Below are 24,303 nucleotides of genomic sequence, written 5' to 3' on the forward strand. Positions count from 1 at the left end.
AAATGTAGGATTTGGTTGAGATATTAAATTTTGAGAATAATAATACTACAATGCACTCACTAGGGCTGGCAAACAGACCAGGTTATGTCGGGTTCGGGTCAGCTTAAACAGGTTACAAAACTCTTGACCTGAACCTGACCCGTTTAATTAAATGGGTTGATATGTGCAACTTTAACCTGACATTTTATTAATCGGTCAACCTGAATCTAACTCGTATAACCCGTTTAATCTAAAAATTTTAAATGCATAATATATATACATATTAAAGCAAGAAATTATTTATTCATGAAACCGATATTCAAGAATTGAATTAACAATCACTACTTAATAGTACACAACACAATCCTTTATTTTTTATTGTTTATTTTTATAAAATTGGCCATAAATATTGAATTGAAAATATATTTAAATTTAAAATAATATTAATTAAATGGGTTAGACATGTTATTTTCAAATCGAAAATATAGACCTTAACCTGACCCATTTAATTAAATGAGTTAAACAAATTTGACCAAATTATTAATGGGGTCGAAAATCTCAACATAAACCCAACTATTTCAGGTCAGGTTCGGATCGGGTTATCAGGTCGGGTTAATTTTTTACAGCCCTAGCACTCACTATATAAATAAATATTTAGTACTATGATAATTGAAATATATACATATATTTATATAATATTTAAATAAAAAATAAATATTTATTCTAAGAATTTTAGAAACTTATAAAGTGAAACAAAATCAAACTACCATAACAATCATCACTTAGGTTTGTTCTACTAAAGAAATGAATAAAGTGAGTCACTATAGGAATTTGAATTTGTACAAGCTAAAGGTTTCAAGTATCATCAACACCCAAACCCAAACCAACCCAATCTCACCACTACAAAGTTTAGATTACATACAAAAAATCAATCTACCTTAGCCTTAGGTGAGCTACAAACAAAAGCTTACAGACTCAAGTCTTCAAAAAATCGATATTTTTAGGTCTATTACACATACAAACCAAACAAAGTACACAGATTGTTGTCTAGTTTAATAAGAGTCGGCCTGAACATTAGCTTTGTTACCAGCAAGGATAAGGGAGATCTCGAGACCACGACTGAAGGCCTGATTGAAGAGCAGGCGCGACTGGAAAGTGGAAACAAATGGGAACCACGATAGCACGGCAATTGGGGCAAAGATGAGCATACCCATTCCAGCATCATACATACGAGCAAACTCTTTTACAGAATCCCAGAGGCCTAAACTCTTCACTACCCGTCTCCAAGTGATTGCCAGCTGCAGGAACATTAATATTGATGAAAGCAGAAAAAGACAGGTGGAGTAACAGTAGGGAGGACACGATTAAATCTTGAACAACACATACCTTAAACTGAATATATTCAATTGAGGGGTTTTGAAGAAATTGACCAGCTCATTATTATCCAAAATCGAATGGAAAACTAAAGTACACGTGATGGTTACTTACACAAAGGATGAGCCATCCGGTGGGAAGAAATGCAAGGATGCAGGCAAACAAATCTGGTACAGATAGTTCTGTAAACAGCACAACCAGGCAAATGGCTGTAATAACCATAATTGCTGTCAGTCCTTGTATAAACCGCATCATTAGCTGGAACTTAGTCGACTTTTTGGGGCTAAAGGTGAAGATCTGACAGAGAAAGAGAGACAGATATGAAGCAATCACCATGATGGTAGTGTCATTATATTACACAAATATTGAATTAAAATTATTTAAAAAAAAAAAAAGACATGAAAATGACAAACCTTGAATATTATAACGATGAAAACCAATGCAACCCAAGAGAACCCGTAGACCTAAGGTATTGCAGTATAAGCAGATTAAAAATATCAGGAAGTTGGGAAGGGGAAATTAATAGACTTGATTGAAATAACATTCCATCACAAATATAAAAAAACAGATGGGGTTCCAACAGAAATTGGTGGCGTAACGAAAATGACAGGCTGTAAATGGAGATCAAGTTAAAGCATCAGCAGTTTCATTGACGACACCAATATATATATACACACATATATATATATATATCAATGGCTGAAAATTAAGGTAATAGATTCTATAGTAATGCTATTCTCAAAGCACACATTATCAAACTACACATTTGAGGTACTTGCAGTATTCTGTACCAATATTATCAGATCAGGTTGTACATAGCAACGAGCAATTTCTTATTCTTGCTAAATCTCTCTGCAAGCTTGTTTCAAACTCCAAGGCTTCAAGATATAGTTTCTCCACTAAATCCTTTTCATGCAGACATTATCTACTCATATGCCCATATTCAAGAAATTTAAGATGGACGTCTGGTTATAGTCTTGCGGAATTTCCCCTTTCAAATAAGAACCTTTTGAACAAAGTGATAGCTGTTGGAGTTCAGAAGGGGATAATTTCATATTTGCATGCAAGCCTCTTTGAATGTTTCTTACTCCAACAGTATTGTTATCTTGATTTTCAAAGTCAATTCTTAATCATAGTAATGTATTTTTTATTTTTTCATTTTTCCTTTTTCATAACTCCATAAAGGCATTTTATTAGCACACGGGTTTAACAATTAAGTAATATAAAGGAAATGGAGAAAGTATACCCCAATAGATGTATGGTTTCCTGTAAGATGAAGTTTGTAGACAACGCCGTACTGAAAAATAATAAATCTCAAGCTTAAAATTGTTTCAAGTATGCGTCCTCTCATCGTCTGTATATGCATCTGCAGAAAAGACAAACTTATGGTAAGAAGAGTGGTTTAAAAAGGCATAAAAACAGATATATAAAAGCTTAAACATATTTGTAGAAATTGAGCAAATTTGAAAAATGTATGACAGAGAAGACAATTTGAAATCACACTACCGGATATATACCTGTGGTCAAATGTTCACAAGTAAAGAATGATTCGTGGGCTTTAATATGCATTTACCAATTCCTCATTAAAGAACTTAACTTAGAAGTTCGAAACAACAGATCAAATAAATGAGATCATAGGTACAAACCTGTTCCTCTTCCCACCAAGACTCCCAGCTATTGTCCCCTTTTACTCCAACTCCTCCTTTATACATAAGCCAATTGGTCCAATCATCAAAATCCTCTACAGTCCTGTACATTAGAGGTATATATTTCATAAATGTAGTGAAAAAGAGGGGAATCACAATAAGCATATGAAATTATTTTTTATTTGGAAACTGGAAGACAGGCACGAGAAAATAATCTATAAAGAATGCCAAGAAAACTAGAGCAGAATAATAAAAAAACACATATATCTACAGGCTAAAAGAACTTACTTTTGCCATTCAAATCCAGATGGATTGAATAGATAAGGAGCAAAGAGCCAAGAGATCACAAGTATCCAACTGCTTATAGTTAATAAAATAAATGTCACAGCGCCTTTATCTGAGTATCCATAGGCAATGAAAACAATAAGGAGCAATGCTACTTCCAACCTGAAAAAATATAAAACAATGCCTCTGGTAAATATTTGTATGGTCTCAATCATATGAAAATGTGTGCATGTGCTCATTAGTTTTAGGGTATGTAAAAATAAAATAAAAAGGTATGCAAGGTACAAATTATGCACTTGCAGTCCCACACACAGTATTTTCAGTATAGCATGCTGAATTGAAACTCACGCTTTTACAAAATGACTTCTTGAGTAAAGCCGATAATTCTCTGCAAACTTTATGTGGCGGACAACAAAACCTCTTCCAGTTGCTCGGTACTGTCAAAGTATATTCAACACATGATAACAATATAAAGTTTGTTCAATGAAAAAACAAGGAATCTGGGTACCTTTGCACCTCCATGTAGAATAGTGCGACCAAAATAATGAGTTCTGGTTCCTAATGAAAATGTGAAAAAGACAGAACAGAGCTGAAGCTGCATTGTGATAAAACTGAAAACAGCCTGCATTGCATAAAGTACAGTCACCATTCATTTAATAAAAAAAGAAAAAAAAAAAAAAGATGTTGAGTTATCATCCTAAAGCATCATTCAACATAAAATATATCCTTGCAGCTCCAATGATTACATAATAATGTTTAAAAAAATGATAGAATTATCAGATACCTGCAACAATCCCTGCTCAAGTATAAAACCCACAATCATGGGAACTGCAGTGAATATCCCAATCTGGACAAAAAACTGAGCATTCAGAACAGCATCTAATGCCGTATTCCCCATTAATTTGGCTTCCCGTGAAATTGCCTTATCGAGTCCTGACAATGCCTGAGATTCAAAGTGTAAAATGACAGTAAGGTTATTGTTTAATGAAAACCTTGATCCCCATTGAATGCCCAGAAATTTTTAGGTATAGAAATGATGTTTCCATTTATTCACATGGATCTAAAATAGATAACTTAAAAGAAAGTAATTGCATGATATATTGGACACATAAAAAAATTCAAAAAACTAAGATTTGACAGCCTCTTATTCAATAATTCTTGGATGCTTTTTTCATATCTATAGTCCAACATTACTCTGAAGGTAATTGTTCTCTCTAGTTTTCGGGCTTTTGTGTTCACATTTAGCTCCTATCTTTGTTTCCTCTGTATCCCCTCAGTTTTTTATTTTTTATTTTTAATTCAATAATATTTTGCTCTCCATAATAAAAGATCTAGTAGCTATGTCAGATTTCAGCTGCAGTATCAAATATATATTGTCCTTGTGCTTCTAAATTTAATATATTATCCACATTGAACCACATGTTACGGAAATTCTTTATGCTATTGGAGTCAGATCAGAAAGTCAGTTGGACATATTTAATGATGTGCTTCCATGAGTAGTTTCAGTAGAAATAACAGTAATGTTTACAGGGGTAATTAAATAGGAGTCTTATTTCATCAAAGCATACTACTGATAAGGATGATTCGTTAACAAGCAAATAGAAGAAACTGGCAAGTGAATGAAAACTTACTAGATAAACTCTTCCATAGAGAAAAACGTATAGTGTAAGAACAGTCATCTGCATAGCCAGAGAAAATTAACAAGATAGTTAGAAAAAAATATAACAATACATTGATGATAGTCGCCAATCCTAGAATACATTAGCATCCATACCATGGTGCAAACATAGTAGCCAACGGTGGTGAAAAAGAAGGATAACATTCTGAAGAAATCAAAGAGTTGCCCAAGTCTGTACACATCCCTGCTCAGTACTTGCTCTCCATTCCCCCCAGCAACTTTACCTTCAAACAGAGCAATTTGGTTCAAGCCTACATCTCTTCCCTTTCCAACCTGTTCAAGGTCGTAAAGATATTAGAAAACGTTCTTTCACTTGATGCATTAAATAAATTGATGCAACCTGAATATATTCATGGTGTGTGATGTTTCCCTGCCTCAGCGTAGAATTGAACCCTACAAAGTCAGAACAATAAGTAGAGGTATCAGAGGCCATACTTCATAGGCCAGATTCCAAGGTGATATGCCCATAAGTTCATTGTAAAGTGTAACATAATTACGTTATTAGAGGCATCATATAATGTGAGGGCCACATCTAGACAGGAAATAATAAGTTAGATGTCTTGAACTCCTTGCATAACTCAGGCAGACAGTTCAGTCAAAGATCCACAACAATAAATTTCAAATAAAGCCCAAGAAATAACACAGAAAGGACAAGGTGAAAACAAAAATGTATAAAAGATGAAACAAGATCTAACAACATTTCCACTTATATTGAGAGTACTCCTATATATCAAATGTACTAGGATTCAACTTAGTATTGCAGACAATGTCTCCAACAACTAGAGCAAGCAATCACTGTCAGGAATAGCTCACACTCCTATATTTTTATCAAGGCATGAACGAAATGAATTTTTTGACTCTTAAGTTGAAACACTGTCCAAACGCACCTGCATAGATATCTTCGCTGATATTAATAACCCGTGATGCTTTACTAACACCACCGCGAGTAACATGAAAAATCCGGTCAAAGACATCTGGATGCCCATAGTGCATACGAACTCTGCAAGATTTCACATGTACACTTAGACAGGGATGCTCATGCTAAGGTTAAAGCATCCAAAAACAGGGTTTTAGTTCAATGAATAATAGTTACATAGATTGTAACTTCATGATATATATAAACATCTGTACTCTGTAGCAAACCCTTCAAGTGCATCGTGAAAAAGAGAAGTAAAAGAATGTTGAAAAACAAATAACTTTGTTAAAATCACCAAAAAAATCCATAAAAGAACTCACTTAAGAGGCGTTGCTAAGACACGCTGTCCCAACGTCACAAAACTAGTCTCTTGGTTGGACATGAACCAGGCCAAGGAAGAAACACTACATGATTAAAAAAAATAAAACAATAAAAATCACTTGTAATATAAAATATAGCATGAGCACGTATATGTGTTGAGGGTGAGAGAGAAAATAAACCTTCCAGTGAAGACGTGCTCCCTTACACCAAGGATTGTGGGAGGTCTAAGCCCGTGATTTGAGTTAAATTCTTCAAGGAGATTTCTCATTTTCATTGCCTCCTCAAGGTAGTTGTCCTAAAAACACAATTTTCAACAATGTTTTATCTCACCACAAAACTGAATTGGCGAGCGAGACGCAAGATCATCGATAGTTGAGTTAGATATGTTTTCATAGTTTCATCAATTTAAGAGTTCTCATCAACTATTGGTATCCCATATTATGGGCACAAATCTAATGTGACCTAATTAAATTGAGTGTAAGTTTTTCCAAGGTCTAAGCTATCACACACATACAAAACAAAGAATGCTGATGTAAATGTTCGTAACTACAAGAGGCTAAGCACAGTGGAATGCAACTTATAGACCATTTAGAAATATAGCGTCTCATGCACTCATGGTCTTGAACCCTAAGAGATTTATAGTTGTGGCGCATCTATGAGTTTAGCCATTTTATCATCCACTCAGCACATCTACTTTGACCGAGAATGAATCATACCATGATATAGAAAGAAGATGAAACCTAAAACCTATGCACTCATAGTTCACATTCTTTATACTCTTAACTTATCTTCTCCCAAACATGCATCATCCTGTCTTTCAGACATTCATTTAATCGAATCTAGCAAAACCCAACTTTTGATTAACTTGTACACATTGATTCATTAACCCACCGTAATCACAAGACCATCTCCTTAAACTACCTGCATCACCACCTCCACTACAGCTCATTTCTATTCTTAAAAGAAAAGAGTAACAGCCTTCAGCTTCTGTCTTTGATTCCTTCTTCCACTCATGCCTTTCATTTCCAGTTTCACAAATTGCATAATCAAAGCATGATAACTACCCACCCGATACCTTTTTTAAGACAAGTTTCACCACAGTAAGGAACAGAACATCTAGGCTGTGCAATAGTGAATAAGCTATTGATTAAATTTCCTCATAACGTGTCAAGATTAAGATTTTATTCCAAAGAAAATCACAAGCAACCTGATTCATGTCAATCGTTTGAACAGCACTTCCTCGTGTAAAGACTATAGCATGATTTTGATTTTCAGGTTTCCCTTCACCGAGCTTGGGATCGCCAGGAAGTTTAATGGAATATATTTCCTGAGTAGAATCCAGATTCCAGATTAAGGCAGAAAAGGGAGAAAAATAAAGGAATAAGCAGATGTGCCACTCTCCATAATAAATGTGCTGTTACACAGAGACTTAATAGTTGACTATATTGAAACCACCCCAACATAGTTATATTTCAACATAAGCAGATAAAGATATGATAAGACAGGAAAATTATAAACAACCTGGAAATAAAAATATGTAGTATCAGTTAGCTGAAACTAAGGGAAGCTTCAGTTGAACAGGCAAATGATTTCAAGATCATACAAAAGACCAAAGAAAAAGTTAGAAGTTTTTTAAGCTCATATTATTCATAATTTCTTTTTCTGGTAATCAGTAATTATAAGAGAGGAAAGCTCCAACACAAAATATGACACGTCAAACATAACAATAACATATATTTCAGCCAGACAACTTTTTTCGTACAGTTGGGCACAAGAGCAACTGTCTATATTTTGGCACGGGTGTAAAATGAAGGGGCTTGTCTTCCCTTTCTGGTAGGTTTTTTTGTCTGACATTGTTTATTGATCTTTTCAGGACTGGGTCCTCCCTGTGTAAAGTTTTCCCTATCCCTAAAATAATAAAGTAGTTCTCTTTTCCTCCAAAACTAAATATGTATATATATATATATATTATTTAATCTGCTTCAAATAATTTAAACCAGCTCAAGCCGGGTGTTTTAGAACACTTGACTTGATTGCACAAGGATAACCATACATCAGCAGAATTGGTCATGTTCTATTGTTTGTAAGAAAATACCTCTAGAAAACAAGGGCAGATATGTCCATCAATATGAGATTTTTTTTATTGCAAAGGTACTAAATGTCTACATCTTAAAACCAGCAACTTCAAACACCTTAGATTTAACCAATTTTATACCAAAAAAAAAAAAAAAAAATCATGACAAGAGCTAAGAAAAGTTAATGCTACCTCCATTTGAAACTAATTAATTATAATTTTCAAACAATAAACACATTTCACATAATTAGTCATTTGAGAATTGAAATTAGTTAAAATAAAATCGACCATCCTCTATCTAATATCGTATCTAACAAATAAAACACATGAAAGTATTATAAAGTTTTCGAGGGTGTTAAATATTATCTATATCTATAATTTACATATAGATATGATGTTATAAAAAGATCCTAATAAATCATATCCATCTAACAGAGGGCATAACATTATAATTACTAAATAATCTGTCTTCTTTGCGTGCTTTCATCTGTTTCAGTAAACGATGAGAGCCTGACATGATAGGTTACACACATACAAAGAAATGCATGGATACATAATAGAACTTGGACATGAATAATGTACATTCACAGGATACACCAATGAGCATGTATCTAACATAAATTTTTAAGTTCATCTCAACAGAAGAATAATAAATTTTAGATGATAATGAAGCCACAAGAACATCACCAGACTTGGAATAATAACTATTCAATAACATACCTGATCCTTTCCGTTTGCATCAGCTTTAACAAGCTTTGAATAAAATTCCTTCGTAACAACCCCATCACCTCCATCCTTCTCTTCTGTATGTATGAAAGCAACACGAAGTGCCTCATTCCTAATAGCAAACAATAAAACATGTGTCAGTTCTTCCACAGGGAGATACTTATTATGAAATTCAATGAATTTGAATACATGCTCCTATTTTGACTTGGAATTTGAGGTATGATTGACGAGCTGAACCCAAGATGGTGTGGTGAATGTGCGCATGTTACTACCGCTGCTCCCCATGGATCGCATATCAAAACTAAATACTCAACTTTGTCTAAAAGAATCATTGCCTTCAAAAATATTTTCCACTTTAATAATATCAAACAAGAGTAAGTTCTGTAGAATGGAGATTAACAGAAGACAAGTTTTTATAGATCATATTTACAATGCAACAGAAAACTACATTTTTCAAATACCATTTAGTAGTTTCCAATATCACCAGAGTGTTGGTCATAATTTAAACCATGACCAGAATATTATATTGCTTCAAAACGCCTCTCGACCATATGGAAAGAATGCAGCATTCAAACTAATGACATTATGCTCCACAAATTATGAAAACAATAATCCACACAACACTTAGTCCAACATGCAGTGAGAACATTATTTAGATAGAAGTCAACACAAAAAACACACCTTTGTAGTAGTAAAGCAATATCAGTAGCCTCCGGTTTTTTTTGCTGCTTTTGTTGCCCATAAATTTGGCAAGATACAACATAAGTGAACTTGATATCAGCTTGAGCCCGTGATTCACGTGATAGCTGAAAACCTTGACTGGACAAACTCGACAGAAAAGAATCATCCTCTGCACAGAATGGCAATCAATTAAGTATTAAAGTGATTCTCATGCATACAAAGATATTCTGGTGACATAACACTAACCTCCTAGAGATCTTCTTTCCAAGTGACTCTGAAGCATCAAGGCCCTTCTATAGTACATCATACCACGCACTGAATGTTAACCATGACCAAAAAGAAAAAGAAAAACAGAAGTTGAAAATTAATGGGAAAGAACTCCAAATTCATCCATTCTATATCTATACAAGATAACTGTGATCAATGAAAAAGAGCTCATTAAACCTGTCCTAGCCAAAGTCTGCCCCCTGTAAGATGCCCAAAATCGAAGTTCCAAAGCAGCATCTGAATTTTCTTCAAATTCATCAGCATCAGTTTGGTCGAGACGTTCCAAAAAGTTCTCCCATTCATCTATAGTCAAAATAACAGTGGAAATGTAAAAAGTAGGATATATTAACAGAAAATGAGCTGGGCTAGCAAAAGATTTGGACAATCGAAACACTGCATAGCTCATTTTCTAACTTCACTATCCACAATTGTATACGCAATGTAAGAATCACTGAGCAAGAGTCCCTGACCTAGCATAACTGTGGCAAATTTTGAAAGATATCTAGAGTGTATAGAAAAATATTGTCAATGCCAAAGGCGAAAAGCAAAAAGTCTGGTATTATGGGCAATGAATATACAAGAGTGAGCAGGTTAAATAGTGTTATTACAAGAAAGATATGATTCATTCACGAGGCATTTATTATGTGGCAATGCGTCATGCATAGCATCCTGAGAGAACAGCAACCATCAAATATACCTGGAAATATTTTCTGAAGATAGAAGAGAGTTGAGATTCCATCTTCATTTTCATCCCGCAAGTCAGAGTTGCTATAAAGCACTGTTTCACTGTAGTAGGGAGTGAAGACACTATTCCAAGACAACAGAAAGCACATTAGTTAGAGAGACACTGCTTGAAACCAGATCAATGAATGTAAAAAAATATAATAATAATAACAACAACATATATGCTATTATAAAACAATATTGCATCCAAATGTTTCTAAACAATTAAAACAATAAATTAAAGGAAATAACATACCAGAATGGCACCATCTCACTAACTGGTTTAGCTGGTGGCATATCCATGAACAATGAGTTCGAGAAAAATTGCAGTCTTCTTCTTGCTTCAAGATTCTTTGGTATATTAGCAGCACTATCCTTTACAGTCAGAAGTAGGTGTAACCTTTTCACCTGCTCTATCTGTTACCAAGGAAAACAGTCAATAATAATCTTAATGGATAAAAGTTGAATAAAGTGACAGCAGAAAGTCACAAAACCTACAATATCAGGATCCTCTGGCCATTTTATCCTTGAAAAGAGGCGCCCTTCATTTCTAGCCCTCAACAGTATATTCCATGTATCAAGCTGTTCCCTGGAGAAGAGGGCTTGTTTTAATGCATCAAAACTTAGAAGTAATGCCTAATCCATCAGTAAGAAACTTTCTTCCACCGTACCTTAAATCAGGTGACACTAGTTCATGTGTAACAACATCATAGAAATCAAACACAGCATTAGCTGCACCTCTTTCAAGTGCAGGAGTACGGTCACGGATCTGGGGAGACAAAAAATGTTATAATCATGGAAAGATAAAGGGAAAGAATATTCATAAATAAAGTAGTTAGATGCATTTCATGTTGTAATGCTTCAGCAATCACCATATGGTGGTAAAAGAGGGCTCAATAAAAAATATACCAATAACAGTTCAAACCTAGAAATAATACCATTTACAATTATATTTTATTGAGAGAGAGAGAGAGAGAGAGATATGAAGAAAGCATAACTCATCTAAGTAATAAAACAGAGAAAAAATAATGAAAAGGTAAACTAATGGTGTGTTCTTTTTGTCAAAACAAACCAACAAATTTTTCCAAAAGAATTAATATATTACACACTCATTGTTTTTATAAAACATACACAATTTCCTATAGTTCACATAAAGAAAAATATCCCTTCAAACTATTTCACAAAACAAACACACCCAACATAAAAACCTTAACTGCATACAAAAAATGCCAGCATGCACAATCCATAAAATTTACCACTAGCAACTTTGGTTTTGCATGGCATATTATTTTCAGTCTTTTGTTGCTCTCTTTTCACTTGCCTATTGACATATTCATATTTCTTCTAACGCCATTAGACTATGGAAAAGTGAAAGAAACTACCAGTAGGCCAGTCAACGCTGTAAATCTTGAAAGCACCACAGACAGCTTCTTAAGGGACATTGTAATGACTAGTGAACCTTCCCCTATACTGTTGTTAGTCTCACGAAATATCCTTTCAACCCTGACATGAGAGGAATAAGGACAGACACGTGATCAAAAAAGGGGATAAACTTGTTCCATGCTTATCAAAGTAAGGACACTTTACCAAAGCCTTCCTTCTCCATCAACCAGGGAATGCAAAATTTTCTCAATACTTGAATAGCACTCCCGAACTGCATATGCCATGTACTCATCCTTGCATATTCTATTCCAAAGATCAAATTGTGTGTCTTTACAATCAACAGCCAAATCGATGGCCAATAAGATCTGAAAGTGAATAAACAGAAGCAACTAAGGCTACACTAACTTAAAACCAAACTTTCAGCATGTATGGTATTTAAACACAGGACCAGTTATAGAAAAGCAGCACCTTACTGCTGAGAAGGAAAAGTGGCCATTGAACCAAGTTCAGACTTCCAGTGTTGCTTGGCATCGAAAGTAAGTCTGTCTCCCTGAATCAAAATACAGATAGGAGCGTGTCCATATGTGTGTTCACACAAATTAGAACGAAAATGTAGTTCACCTCAGTAGACAAGTAAACTTTGTATTATAATTTATAACTAATTTAAGGTATTCAGGTATGTCATTAACCACATACCGATTGCTGATATAATCTTCTTCCCTCAAGCTTTTGATTATTTCATTCCAAAATGGGGAAAACATAGCTGCATAGGCCTTGTTATTCACATGAGAAGTCTGGAACCAATAATCAGCACTCAGCACAGAAGCAGTAGAATCTATAGAAAAAATAGAGGGACATGTGCATAGCTACTCCATAGGTGAATAGTAGCAGTGATAAATTGAGGATGCAGCACAATAAACCTACAAATTATCTTAAACTTTTTTTTTCTATTTTTTTTCAACTTGACATGATCCCTCAAAATGAATTTAGAGTAAGAGGTCCAATGACAATATGATTAACTCCTGTTTTTTGGTCGCTCAAGCTACCCATTTCTGTTATATTAGTGTTATTCTCACATCAACTATATATTTCCCCATATTTGAGATTTTGTGCAAATAAACTGCAAACTACATATAAAATCAATGGAAAAGGAATTAGGCAATGGTTTTGCAGTCTTACCTCAGATGAGTCTCTATCAAAAGGCACCCTAAATATCACAAATGAAAAATCAATTTAAGAGATAATACAATCACAAGAACTTCTGCATATCAACAAGTTGGGATTTACAGTACCTTTTGATTCGTGGAGACACAAGATTCTTCACAAAAGCCTCGGGAAAACTTTCAAAACGCTTGTGAACCATTTCAATAGAACGAATCTGCAAATGAAAATTGACACATTATACCACATACTATTTATAACAAAAAAGGATGGGTACATTAGTGAAGTATTAACATGTACCGAGCATATTTAATATGCTAAAGAAGAATATGATAGGATAGCAAGGAGTGAATACCTCTCCTAGTCGAGCTCTTGCTCCCATCACAGCACCATAAATTGCAGACAATAGTGTGTACCAAATATGAATATCCATAAGATATATCTGTAGAAAGAGAGAACGGGGTGATCATATACTCTTTCCAGATAGCAGTAGCTTTGTCAAGTGTCCTTATTCCATACAATGTGACATTATTTTTTTATCTATTGTTTTAATAAGATATTAATAAGAAACTACAGGTTAATGGAGAAAGCAATGCATATACTCACAGCCACCACAGGTGCCCACAGACTTGCTACAGTCAAAGCATTACTATTGTCTGCAGCAAAATCCAATGAAAACCATCAGATTCTTGTGAGAACAAGCTATCACATTATTCAAAAAGATATTACCCTGGTTCTAGAATTATTTTTATCCAAGAATCATTTAGGAAAAAAAAATTAAACATCAGATCAGCTTCGTCTACAAACCTAGAAGGCAAAACCATCATAAAATAGCAATGATTTTAAAATAAAGAGGGAAAAAAAATAAAATTAATGGGTTAGACCAGAAAGGACTGAATCACTTCGATTACAGAATGTTTTAAGCAAAAAAGGTACGTTTACTGCATGGATTATTAGACAAGCCTTGTATGGACCATAAAGCTATTTCAGATATTTGATTTATGTTTTAGATCAAGGGTGTGTTTATTTGTGTTTTTAGTTTGAGGTGCTTTTTATGTGAGGCATGAGAAAAAGTGTCGGTAATATAAAAAATAATATTTTATGTTGAATTATTGACTTTTGTAAGTGAATACTATATATATACATTATGTGGATTGTGGATATATGTATATATTGTATGTTTTATAATATTAATTGGAAAGCTTGTTGAAAAATTAGTAGGGTGAACAAACTCTAAGTTTCTATTATCTTATATTAGGTTATTATGATTTTAATCTATCCGGTTTGTATCATGCCTATAATACAAACTCTGGTTTCTTATTAATAAAATAAATTCTGCAAAATGTAACATGGTATCAAAGTCACATTTATCCAGTCTACATCCAACTGGGAATGTACCCAAAGGCCTTATGAATTTGAGATTCTCGATGGTGGAACGTCCGAGCGCATTTGAATTTTGTTGCTTATTTTTCCAACTGTCTATCAAATTTGTTTCGATTTCAATAAAGTTTATGTTCAGCAGGGCCTATCTTGATATTGTTTAAATCCCTCTTTTCAAATCTCTCAAAGTCCTATTTTCGACTCTGGTTATGTTTAGAGCCCTACTAAAGCTTATAACTCTAATTCCATTATAAGCCTCGGTTCCAACTCTAACTCCATTCAGAGCCCCAATTCTAATTCAGGCTTAGGACTCTTGAGTCTTGACTGTCTTTAGAGTCCTGCTTCTACTCCAACTTTGATCTTTCCGACAATGACTCCAACTTTCAAAGTCTTGCTTCTGATTCCAACTCTAAATGCGTTCCAAGCCCTGCTTCTACTTCTAACTCTGATTCAATGAACAAGGTGCAACACCTCCAATCTCTCTTGGCAAATCACTACTTGAATTTAAGAGGGGATGCTAAGAGCCTTAAATATTTTAAGGGTGTGTTTGTTTGAAGGATTTTGGTGGACTTCCACTATTCATCCAATTTTTTTCCCCCAAAAACATCAAATTAAACACCTATTTTTTATTTTTTATATTATACTAAAAATCAATTTTACATTCAAAACATCACATCAAACCCTATTTATATCACATCATACAACTATTTAAATTCAAAATTTTTACTATTCAAATCCCAACTCAAAATCCAAACCCCCAAACAAACACACCCTAAATATTTGATTTATAGTTTAAATCAAGTTTTTATTATTTTTTAGATATATTTTAAATAAATTAATACTCCTATTCGGGCTTCTTATGCTATTTTGTCTAGGCATGGAGACTAAGAGATTTTAATATAAAATGGGATAAGTAAAAATTAAGACAGCAATATTATGATAAATTTATTAAAGAATTGATAAAAAAATATATATATAATCGGATATATTGAAAAGCTGGTGAATAATTGATTATTATTTGTTATAGTAAACATAATTAAATTGCATTGAATAAAATTATTTACTAGAAAATAGACTATACATAGGTTTACCGGACAACAAAAATAAAAAAAAGTGTCATAAGTATCCCAAATAGATGGAGTATTATTTAGATTAGATAGTTTATTATTTAGGCATATCTAGTAAATTAGTTTTGTCATTATTTAGACATAAGTACTAGATTAGGCTTGGCACTCTAAGTGGTGATAAGCTTTCTTTTTGGCTATAGGTTTTTCACTATCCAGAGCTTTCTATAGTTATTGTCAAAGAATGGTGAGTTATAATGTTGTTGAGATATTTTAGATATTTAGTTTTAGATTTGTTAGATTTAGATTTAGATTTGGTCATATCCATTAGATTACATTATTTATATTTGAGTCTATCGAGTTTGTTTTAGGTTGCCTCTATATAGGCTCTTTATTTTGATTATCAAGAATAAAAGCTTTAGAGTTTCCGCAAAATATTTTAACATGGTATCAGAGCTCTATGAATTTTTCTAGAGTTTTGTAGTCTTCTTCAAGCAGCCTTCATCGCTGTGTTTTGTTCTGGCCTTAATTGCTGTGAATTTTTCTTCTTCACTAAGTCATGTCTGAAACCATCTTTACGGGAAAGAATGATATGCCTAAACACTTTGGTAGAGATAACCATGGGAAAGAAAATAAAGACAATCTTTGGTGTACTTATTGCAAGAAACCTAGGCATACAAGGAATAAGTGTTGGAAGCTGAATGGTAAACCTCCAAGCCGAGAGTGGGGTTACCGTGAGGGGCAGCAGCAAAGGCCTCAAGCACATATGGCAGAGCAGCCCAATATTGAGGAAAATCCAGCAATAGGGGGGTTCAATAGTGAAGAATTTGAGAGATTGAGAAGTTTGTTGGGGTCTCTTGAGAAGCCTTTTGGAACATGTTCAATGGCTCTTTCAGGTAAATCTGTGTGCACGAATGTCTTAGACAAATTATGTACCAACTCTTGGATCATGGACTCTGGTGCTACAGACCATATGACCCCCACATCTCAACTCTTCCACACCTATACCCCATGTCCAAGTAATAGAAAAATTGTTGTGGCCAATGGTTCCTTAGCCACTGTTGCAGGGATTGGAGATATACATATCACACCTAGCCTTATCCTTAAAAATGTCCTCTATGTGCCCAAACTGTCAACAAGCCTTGTTTCCATTCAAAAGTTGACTCATGATCTTAAATGCTATGCTGTTTTTTGCTCTTCTTATTGTGTTTTTCAAGACCAGGACTCGAGGAAGAAGATTGGACTTGCTAAGGAAAAGAACGGTCTTTACCACCTTGAACCATTAAAAAACCTAAGAGTAACTTGCCTTCTTCTTTCCTTAGTTCCTCAAATAAAGATGCCATTTGGCTATATGTCATCCTTCGTTTAGGATTTTAAAATAATGTTTCCTCATTTGTTCCAAGGATTAGATATTTCTGAATTTCATTGTGACATCTGTGAATTGGCAAAACATATCTGTGCACCTTTTCCTATTAGCAATAAGAGAAGTTCTCATCTCATAATGACATATGGGGTCCTTCCACTATACCTAATGTTTCTGGGGCTCGTTGGTTTATGTCCTTAATTGATGATTGCACTCAGGTTACATGGCTCTTTCTTCTTAAACAAAAATCTGATGTTAGCATTGTTATACCTAATTTTCATTCAATGGTTCAAAATCAATTTGGGGTCAAAATAAAAAGCTTTAGGACAGACAATGCTAGAGATTATTTCAATCATATTCTGTCACCTTACTTTCAATCACAGGGATTATCCATGATTCATCATGTGTTGAGACACCCCAACAAAATGGGGTAGCTGAAAGAAAGAATATGCATTTACTCAACACCACCCGAGCCTTACTGTTTCAAGGAAATGTTCCTAAGTCCTATTGGGGAGAAGCCGTTCTTACTGCCACATATATGATAAATAGACTTCCCTCCCATGTGTTAGAAAACAAAAGCCCCATAGAGGCCCTTCATAGCTTTTACCCTCACTTCAGAACCTCAAATGGCCTCACTCCTAGGGTATTTGGGTGTACCGTCTTTGTTCATGTCCACAAACAACATAGAGGGAAGCTAGACCCTAGAGCCATCAAATGTGTGTTCCTCGGTTACTCATCCACTCAAAAGGGATACAAATGTCACAACCCCTTGACCAAAAAAATTTACATCTCTGCGGATGTCACTTTCCCAGAAAATAGACCTTTTTTCAAGTCCTCTCTTCAGAGGGAGATTTCAATGATGGAAGATAGTACTTGTGAGTCTTTCGAACCACTTAAAACCCTTGACCTTCCGCATGTGCCACCCCGCAGTCACTCAGAACAAAACCCTCCTCATGTTCCGGTTGAACCTGAGTCCTCTGAACCAGTCACATATGAGTCACCCAATCCTGTCACTGAACCCGTATCATCTCCTTCTCCAACCAGCATCACTCACAATTTTCCAAAGTTTCCTCAGGTGTATTCAAGGAGAAAGACCGTTCCTGAACTGACACAAGTCCAAGAATCCAATCCAAATTCTGAGAAAGAAATCACGGTAAGATCAGATCCACCTTTACACACACAATCTGTTGAACAGTCCATTGATTCAACTACTGTTCTAGATCTTCCCATTGCTGTTAAAAAAGAAACCAGAGAATGCACTAAACGACCACTCTATCCTATATCTCACTATGTCTCTTTTAAACGTCTATCGTCAGCCCAAAAGGGATTCATTATGAGTTTGAACACCATTGCCATCCCTCACAACGTGTCTTGAGGCATTGTCAAAAAGGGAATGGAGGGATGCTACGAGAGAAGAGATGAATGCATTAGAGAAGAATAAAACATGGGAGATCGTTGATAAACCAAAGGGGAAAAACATTGTTGATTGCAAATGGATATTTACATTGAAGTACAAGGCTGATGGATCCCTTGAAAGATATAAAGCAAGGTTAGTAGCCAAAGGATACACTCAAACTTATGGGGTGGATTATCAAGAAACATTTGCTCCAGTTGCAAAAATGAACACAGTAAGAATTTTGTTATCATTGGCTGCTCACTTTAATTGGCAACTGCTACAATATGATGTTAAGAACGCATTCCTCCATGGTGACTTAAATGAGGAAATCTACATGAACATTCCACCAGGATTTGAAGGGGACACTGGTAATAAGGTATGCAAACTGAAAAAAGCCCTTTATGGGTTAAAACAATCTCCTAGAGCATGGTTTGGCAGGTTTGCAAAAGTCATGAAGGAATTTGGGTACAAACAAAGCCAAGGTGACCACACGCTTTTCATTAAGCATTCAGCTGTAGGGGGAGTGACTGCTCTTTTAGTCTATGTGGACGACATCATAATGACTGGAAATGATGAGAAAGAGAAGCACGAATTAAAGCTGAAACTAATGAAAGAATTTGAAATAAAAGAACTACGGAAATTGAAGTATTTCCTCGGTATTGAGGTGGCATATTCCAGACAAGGGGATCTTCATATTTCAACAAAAGTACGTGCTTGATTTATTGGCAGAAACAGGAAAGATTGAGTGTAAGCCGATTTCTACTCCAATAGATCCAAACTATAATGTTATTGAGATATTTTAGATATTTTAAATATTTAGTTTTAGATTTGTTAGATTTAGATTTAAATTTGGTCATATCCATTAGATTACATTATTTAGATTTGAGTCTATCGAGTTTGTTTTAAGTTGCCTATATATAGGCTCCTTATTTTGATTATCAAGAATGAAAGCTTTAGAGTTTCCGCAAAATATTTTAACAGTTATATTTCTGGTTTTTGCTTGTTGCTAAGAGGCTCATCTCCTTTCAGTTGTGCTCCTCATTTCATCACAGTATAAATCCTTTATTATCCATGAAAGAGAGAGAGGAACAAAGTTTAATAATATCATCAGCGGAACAAAGAGCAACGGCTGGCTTGGCCTGACTTTCCTACATATCAAATCATCTCAAATTTCCTATGCAAGTAATCTTCACAGGGGCCATCAAGACCAAAACGCAACTCCGGTTCGTCAAAAAAGAGAACCTAAAACTATGCTAAGAGAACAAAATCACCCAATCTAAGTTGCAATTAATCCGTCAATGTTCTCTTCTTCACTACCAAGATTGCACATATTATTTTTCGAAAACATACCCTCCCAATAATACATAGTAAGGAAAACTTTAAAATATCTATCATTTATACCATCAAAACAAATGAGAAAATAAAATGGCTGGGCCAACAGTAAGCAGCATGAAGAGGTGAAACATACCCTTTGATACCAAATCATGCCATGAGTACTGAAGTTGCCGTAGACGTACAATAATTCTAGTCGGAGAGACAAGTGGTTTAATCTGACATGACAAATACTTTAATTAGATACATAAAGAAAAACAGTATACATATTAGTTTAAAATATAATAATAATAATAATAAGTCCAGGAAAATACTATGACTTACCTGAAGAAAGTAAGCAAATGTGAATTTGCCACCAAAGATCACCAACCAGTAAAAAACATAGCTGCATCAATCAATATGCATTCAGTATAACAAACAACAAAAATCTACAATAATATAGTAAATCCTTATATTAAATAAATCAACTTTTACTTTATATTATATATATATATAGTAACAACACCACAGTTGAGAGCGCCATGATAAAACTGTTACACCTTGGTAGCATGGTGAATCCTACTTCAAAACTGTATCATCCAGTACATATAAATAAAACATGAACCATTGAACTAACAGGGTAGCAGCAATCATGCTAACTGCATTATTAAAATTTTCAACAACTCCACTGCATCCAATCACTTGTTCCATTGGTTAGAATTAAGAAGGGATCTGGGCTTCCAACCTAAAACCAATTGGTGATAGGTGGAGTGGCCCTTCACCTTTATATAGCAGGGGAGTTCCCACATATTTAGCAATGTGGGACAATATTCAACACTCCCCCTCGACATGGTAATCTCGAAAATCCATACAGGATCCAAACCCAATACGGGCAACATGGCTCTGATACCATGTTAAAAAGGGATCCGGGCTTCCAACCTAAAATCAATTGGTGATAGGTGGAGTGGTCCTTCACCCTTATATAGTAGGGGAGTTTCACATATTTAGCAACATGGGACAATATTCAACAGTTAGTGCACCTACATGCAACATGCATTTCAAAACTTGTGGGGCATCTTAAAATATTATTTTGGGTTTGTTTACTTATGTTTTAAAGTGTTTCGGATTGTTTTAGGAATAGTAAAACTTCGAATGGACAATAGGTGTTCGCGTGATGGATTTTAATAGAAAATAAGTATTTGATTCAATGTTATTATGAGTGTTGGATGTGAAGCATATGGTACTGATTTCTGAAGGTATAAATGTTAGGCATATGGTGTATTGGTTACTGAAGGTATAAATGTGTCATTGAATCAGAAAAGTTTTCAGGGTTAAAATCTCGGGGCATCTATGGGCGTTGAAGACAACCCAATGGGCACAATAAGCTGACTTTGGAGGCTTGGATTTTGAGTTGAGATTTGAATAGTAAAAATTTTAAATTTGAATAATTGTATGATGTGATATAAATAGGTGTTGATGTGATGTTTTGAATGTAAATTTGATTTTTAGTATAATATAAAAAATAAAAAATGTGTTTGATTTGATGATTTTGGGGGGAAAAAATGGGAATGAACAGTGTATTTGGAAAAGAATCCCCCAAACAAACACGCCCTAATTTCATAACTATGAAATGAATTGTTTTTCAACAGCTATCAATTCTTCTTGCATAATATAACTAAGGATCCTATAATACGTTATTTTAAACAGAGTGCCTGTTACATGTTCGCAATCCACCCCTATACTTCAAACATGACCATATAAATAATTAAAATTAAAGGTTATGGATGATAAAAGCCTATAGTATAAAGTTATTGTGAGTTGTAACAGTGTCAAAAAAATAAGACAGACCTCATGTAGTCTGTAGGCTTTTCAACAAGTCCTCTACCAACAAAATACCGTTCCTGAAAGCAAACAAAATTCAAAGTTACATATATAAATATGCCATAAGAGGCAGCTCCAATGTACTTGTTTTAGATTCCCTAATCCCAAAGTGAAAATCCATTCCAAGTAGAAAAGCATAAAAGACATCATTTTGAACAAATCTCCAAAAGAAAGTATAGTGTTTCATCATAAACCCACCCAGACTGATGGTGAAAATATAGCACGGTAGATTTATTCTATGAAAAAAAGCAAAGCATATAATGCTATCAAAAGAATTTTTGAATTCCATCTATTGCATGATTATAGAACATATTATTCAGCTAGTTATGCCCAACAAAGAAAGCACATGCTAATAATGCCTAAGATTGAATACCTGATAAATCCACTTGAAAAATTGAAAAAATGATTGGTCGGACATTTCTGAAAGTCTGTGACATGCGGGGAATTTGACGAGCAAAGCGAAGAGGATGCGAAGAGCAGCGTATACACCAACTACTATGATATAAATCCGGAAATAAAATGAATTTGAGGTGGGATCGCTCCTTTCTTCCATAAGCTTACTAAACCAGTAGCACTTTTAAGTGAGAGACTAACATAAGGATGAAAAATAATCAAAGAACTTAAGTGAGATGTAGCCGCATACTCACATGTAGACATAAACTACAAACACAGAGCTCAAGCCCCACCAAAAGAACCTAATAACAAGCCTGGATACAGCCATCCCTCGAGCAGTAGTATAGGCCCCAAACATCAGTACAACATCCATAAAACCTTCATAAAGGCGCCAATTAAGAAAATAAGATGACAACTTAAACCACAGGAGTAGAGAAACAATAATTAGCGGATGAAAGAGAATAATGCCACATGATATAAATGCTTACTCTCTAAAAAATTCATAATAGCAACTGTTGGTCCAATGCTGATAAGTAATTTAAAGGTGTCAAGATTAAGATGTCCATCTTTGAAAGCAATAATAGTAAGAGCCTGTAGAAGTAATAGTTCATGAAAGTCATATTACACAGCGGACTTTAAAGAGAGCACAAGACATTTGAAAGTGTGTAATCAAATACCTGAAACATTACAATCAAAAAGATCCACAGCCTATGAAAACTTCGATATAGATGAAGGAAAGTTCGATGCTCAACAAATGAGCTTTTACCGGTCTGTGTTTGGAACCAAAGGACAAAGTAAAATACATGCACCAAACAAGTATAGAAAGCACAGTCATTTTAATTTAAATCCAAATATGAGAAATAAAAGCAATAGTGATAAATCAAAACAAACCCGTTTTCCCCCTTTAGGAATCAATAGAAATGGCGAATTCTTTTTCATGGGCCAACTCAACTCAAAGCAAGATGGTGTCCTACAAGTGAATTGAAAATAAATCCTAGATAAAGAAATATGAAAATAGTAGGGTAATTTCTAATGGAAAACAAACCAGAAATATTCATTGAAGTCATCATAATTCCGCCATTTTGAGTGTGCAGCTTTCCCATTGTTGTTATTTGCAGCTTCCTTAAGATGCAGAAAAAAAGGACAGACACCCAAACATGGTCAAGAAAATTCAGGATTTGAAAATTAAATTTGCAGTTCAATTTGAAAGTAGAAACACGGTCAACTGTCAAGCAAACTGTAGGTAATTTAATATCGTTCATTTCATATTGCAACCAGAAGAGAGAAAATTATAAATGGGAAACACTGAAAAACCAAAAAAATGCACTCACCGCTGCCATGGCCTTATATATGGGGCTTATGATTTCGTCTAAGAATGACACGGAACCATTTTCACTTGTACAACTGGCAGCATGAGTTGCCTCACCACGATCCAGGATAGCATCTAAATCTCTCGCCATCTAAGTATACATTTAAACAAACAAAAAATGAAGATGAAAATAAACAGCGTAGAAGTTATCTACTAGACTATATAATATGTTTTATCTAAGTAAAGAAAATATTGTGCATGGGGTGTGTAGAGGACCTAAATTACTTCATAAGATTTTATCTAAAGTAATATACTTTTTCACTGTATCCAAAAATCAATCATATTTCACCTATAACACCGAAAGATAGGTAGGCAATCAGGTCAGAGGAGAGGAATGGGTCAACTGGGATAGAAAGAATACCAAAAGAGTTGAAGGGACAAAGCAACAAACAAAGACCAAGGAAATCTAAATAGAAACTGATCATGCAGTGGGTGTGTAGATAACTTAAAACTACAGAAGATTTTTATCCATTAAGAAACAATTGTTCATTTTATGTGAAAAGCAATTAAATATCGCCAACAAAACTGAAAAGTAGATATGCAAATCAGGTTAGTGGAGAGGAATGGATTAACTGGTATCCAAAAAATACTGAATAAGTTAAAGATTATTGAAATTCAGACCAAACCAAAAGAAAGACTAATGAACTATTTACTAACAGAAAATGGTAAGTATCAGAAAGATGCCTCCAAATGACAGAAGAAATTCTGAACACAAGATTCAAAGATGACCTAGTAGTTGACAAACAAAGAAACATATACACATACATCAAAAACATACATGGTGAAATATGTAGCAGATACATTCAGGAAGAAACCGAACGTTCGCCGCTTCGCCCCATATGCATAAGTACAGTGAAACAAGGAAAAGCTTCCTGTCCCTGTTAATAGCTTCCAGGCTAATTGGACAAATTGAAACAGAGTTAGTCATTTAG

At 34.5% G+C, this 24,303-nt stretch overlaps 1 protein-coding gene across 1 annotated transcript in view; it reads right to left on the minus strand.

Annotated features, from left to right (window-relative positions):
- Positions 1–784: 784 nt before the first annotated feature.
- LOC127262798 (callose synthase 10) overlaps positions 785–24,303 on the minus strand; it is a 31,219-nt gene continuing 7,700 nt past the window's right edge. The window contains exons 9-51 of the mRNA XM_051291628.1: positions 24,150–24,267; positions 23,334–23,462; positions 23,048–23,124; positions 22,894–22,972; positions 22,680–22,772; positions 22,491–22,593; positions 22,257–22,380; positions 21,983–22,169; positions 21,577–21,629; positions 20,074–20,134; positions 19,886–19,967; positions 13,821–13,870; positions 13,570–13,656; positions 13,346–13,431; positions 13,233–13,260; positions 12,750–12,847; positions 12,522–12,603; positions 12,258–12,418; positions 12,053–12,173; positions 11,342–11,439; positions 11,169–11,259; positions 10,927–11,087; positions 10,645–10,754; positions 10,125–10,250; positions 9,927–9,995; positions 9,681–9,849; positions 8,994–9,111; positions 7,407–7,526; positions 6,379–6,494; positions 6,199–6,282; positions 5,850–5,962; positions 5,303–5,355; positions 5,059–5,235; positions 4,916–4,963; positions 4,069–4,227; positions 3,793–3,906; positions 3,633–3,721; positions 3,288–3,446; positions 3,000–3,102; positions 2,600–2,719; positions 1,767–1,817; positions 1,468–1,650; positions 785–1,277 (exon numbers count right to left, since the gene is read on the minus strand). Coding sequence (XP_051147585.1) covers positions 1,032–1,277; positions 1,468–1,650; positions 1,767–1,817; positions 2,600–2,719; positions 3,000–3,102; positions 3,288–3,446; positions 3,633–3,721; positions 3,793–3,906; positions 4,069–4,227; positions 4,916–4,963; positions 5,059–5,235; positions 5,303–5,355; positions 5,850–5,962; positions 6,199–6,282; positions 6,379–6,494; positions 7,407–7,526; positions 8,994–9,111; positions 9,681–9,849; positions 9,927–9,995; positions 10,125–10,250; positions 10,645–10,754; positions 10,927–11,087; positions 11,169–11,259; positions 11,342–11,439; positions 12,053–12,173; positions 12,258–12,418; positions 12,522–12,603; positions 12,750–12,847; positions 13,233–13,260; positions 13,346–13,431; positions 13,570–13,656; positions 13,821–13,870; positions 19,886–19,967; positions 20,074–20,134; positions 21,577–21,629; positions 21,983–22,169; positions 22,257–22,380; positions 22,491–22,593; positions 22,680–22,772; positions 22,894–22,972; positions 23,048–23,124; positions 23,334–23,462; positions 24,150–24,267 — 4,696 coding nt within the window. The 3' untranslated portion in view covers positions 785–1,031. The remainder of the gene's footprint in view (positions 1,278–1,467; positions 1,651–1,766; positions 1,818–2,599; positions 2,720–2,999; positions 3,103–3,287; positions 3,447–3,632; positions 3,722–3,792; positions 3,907–4,068; positions 4,228–4,915; positions 4,964–5,058; positions 5,236–5,302; positions 5,356–5,849; positions 5,963–6,198; positions 6,283–6,378; positions 6,495–7,406; positions 7,527–8,993; positions 9,112–9,680; positions 9,850–9,926; positions 9,996–10,124; positions 10,251–10,644; positions 10,755–10,926; positions 11,088–11,168; positions 11,260–11,341; positions 11,440–12,052; positions 12,174–12,257; positions 12,419–12,521; positions 12,604–12,749; positions 12,848–13,232; positions 13,261–13,345; positions 13,432–13,569; positions 13,657–13,820; positions 13,871–19,885; positions 19,968–20,073; positions 20,135–21,576; positions 21,630–21,982; positions 22,170–22,256; positions 22,381–22,490; positions 22,594–22,679; positions 22,773–22,893; positions 22,973–23,047; positions 23,125–23,333; positions 23,463–24,149; positions 24,268–24,303) is intronic.

The sequence above is a fragment of the Andrographis paniculata genome, unplaced genomic scaffold (genome assembly GCF_009805555.1).
Source record: "Andrographis paniculata isolate CXL003 unplaced genomic scaffold, ASM980555v1 Contig66END, whole genome shotgun sequence".
Taxonomy (NCBI): Eukaryota; Viridiplantae; Streptophyta; class Magnoliopsida; order Lamiales; family Acanthaceae; genus Andrographis; species Andrographis paniculata.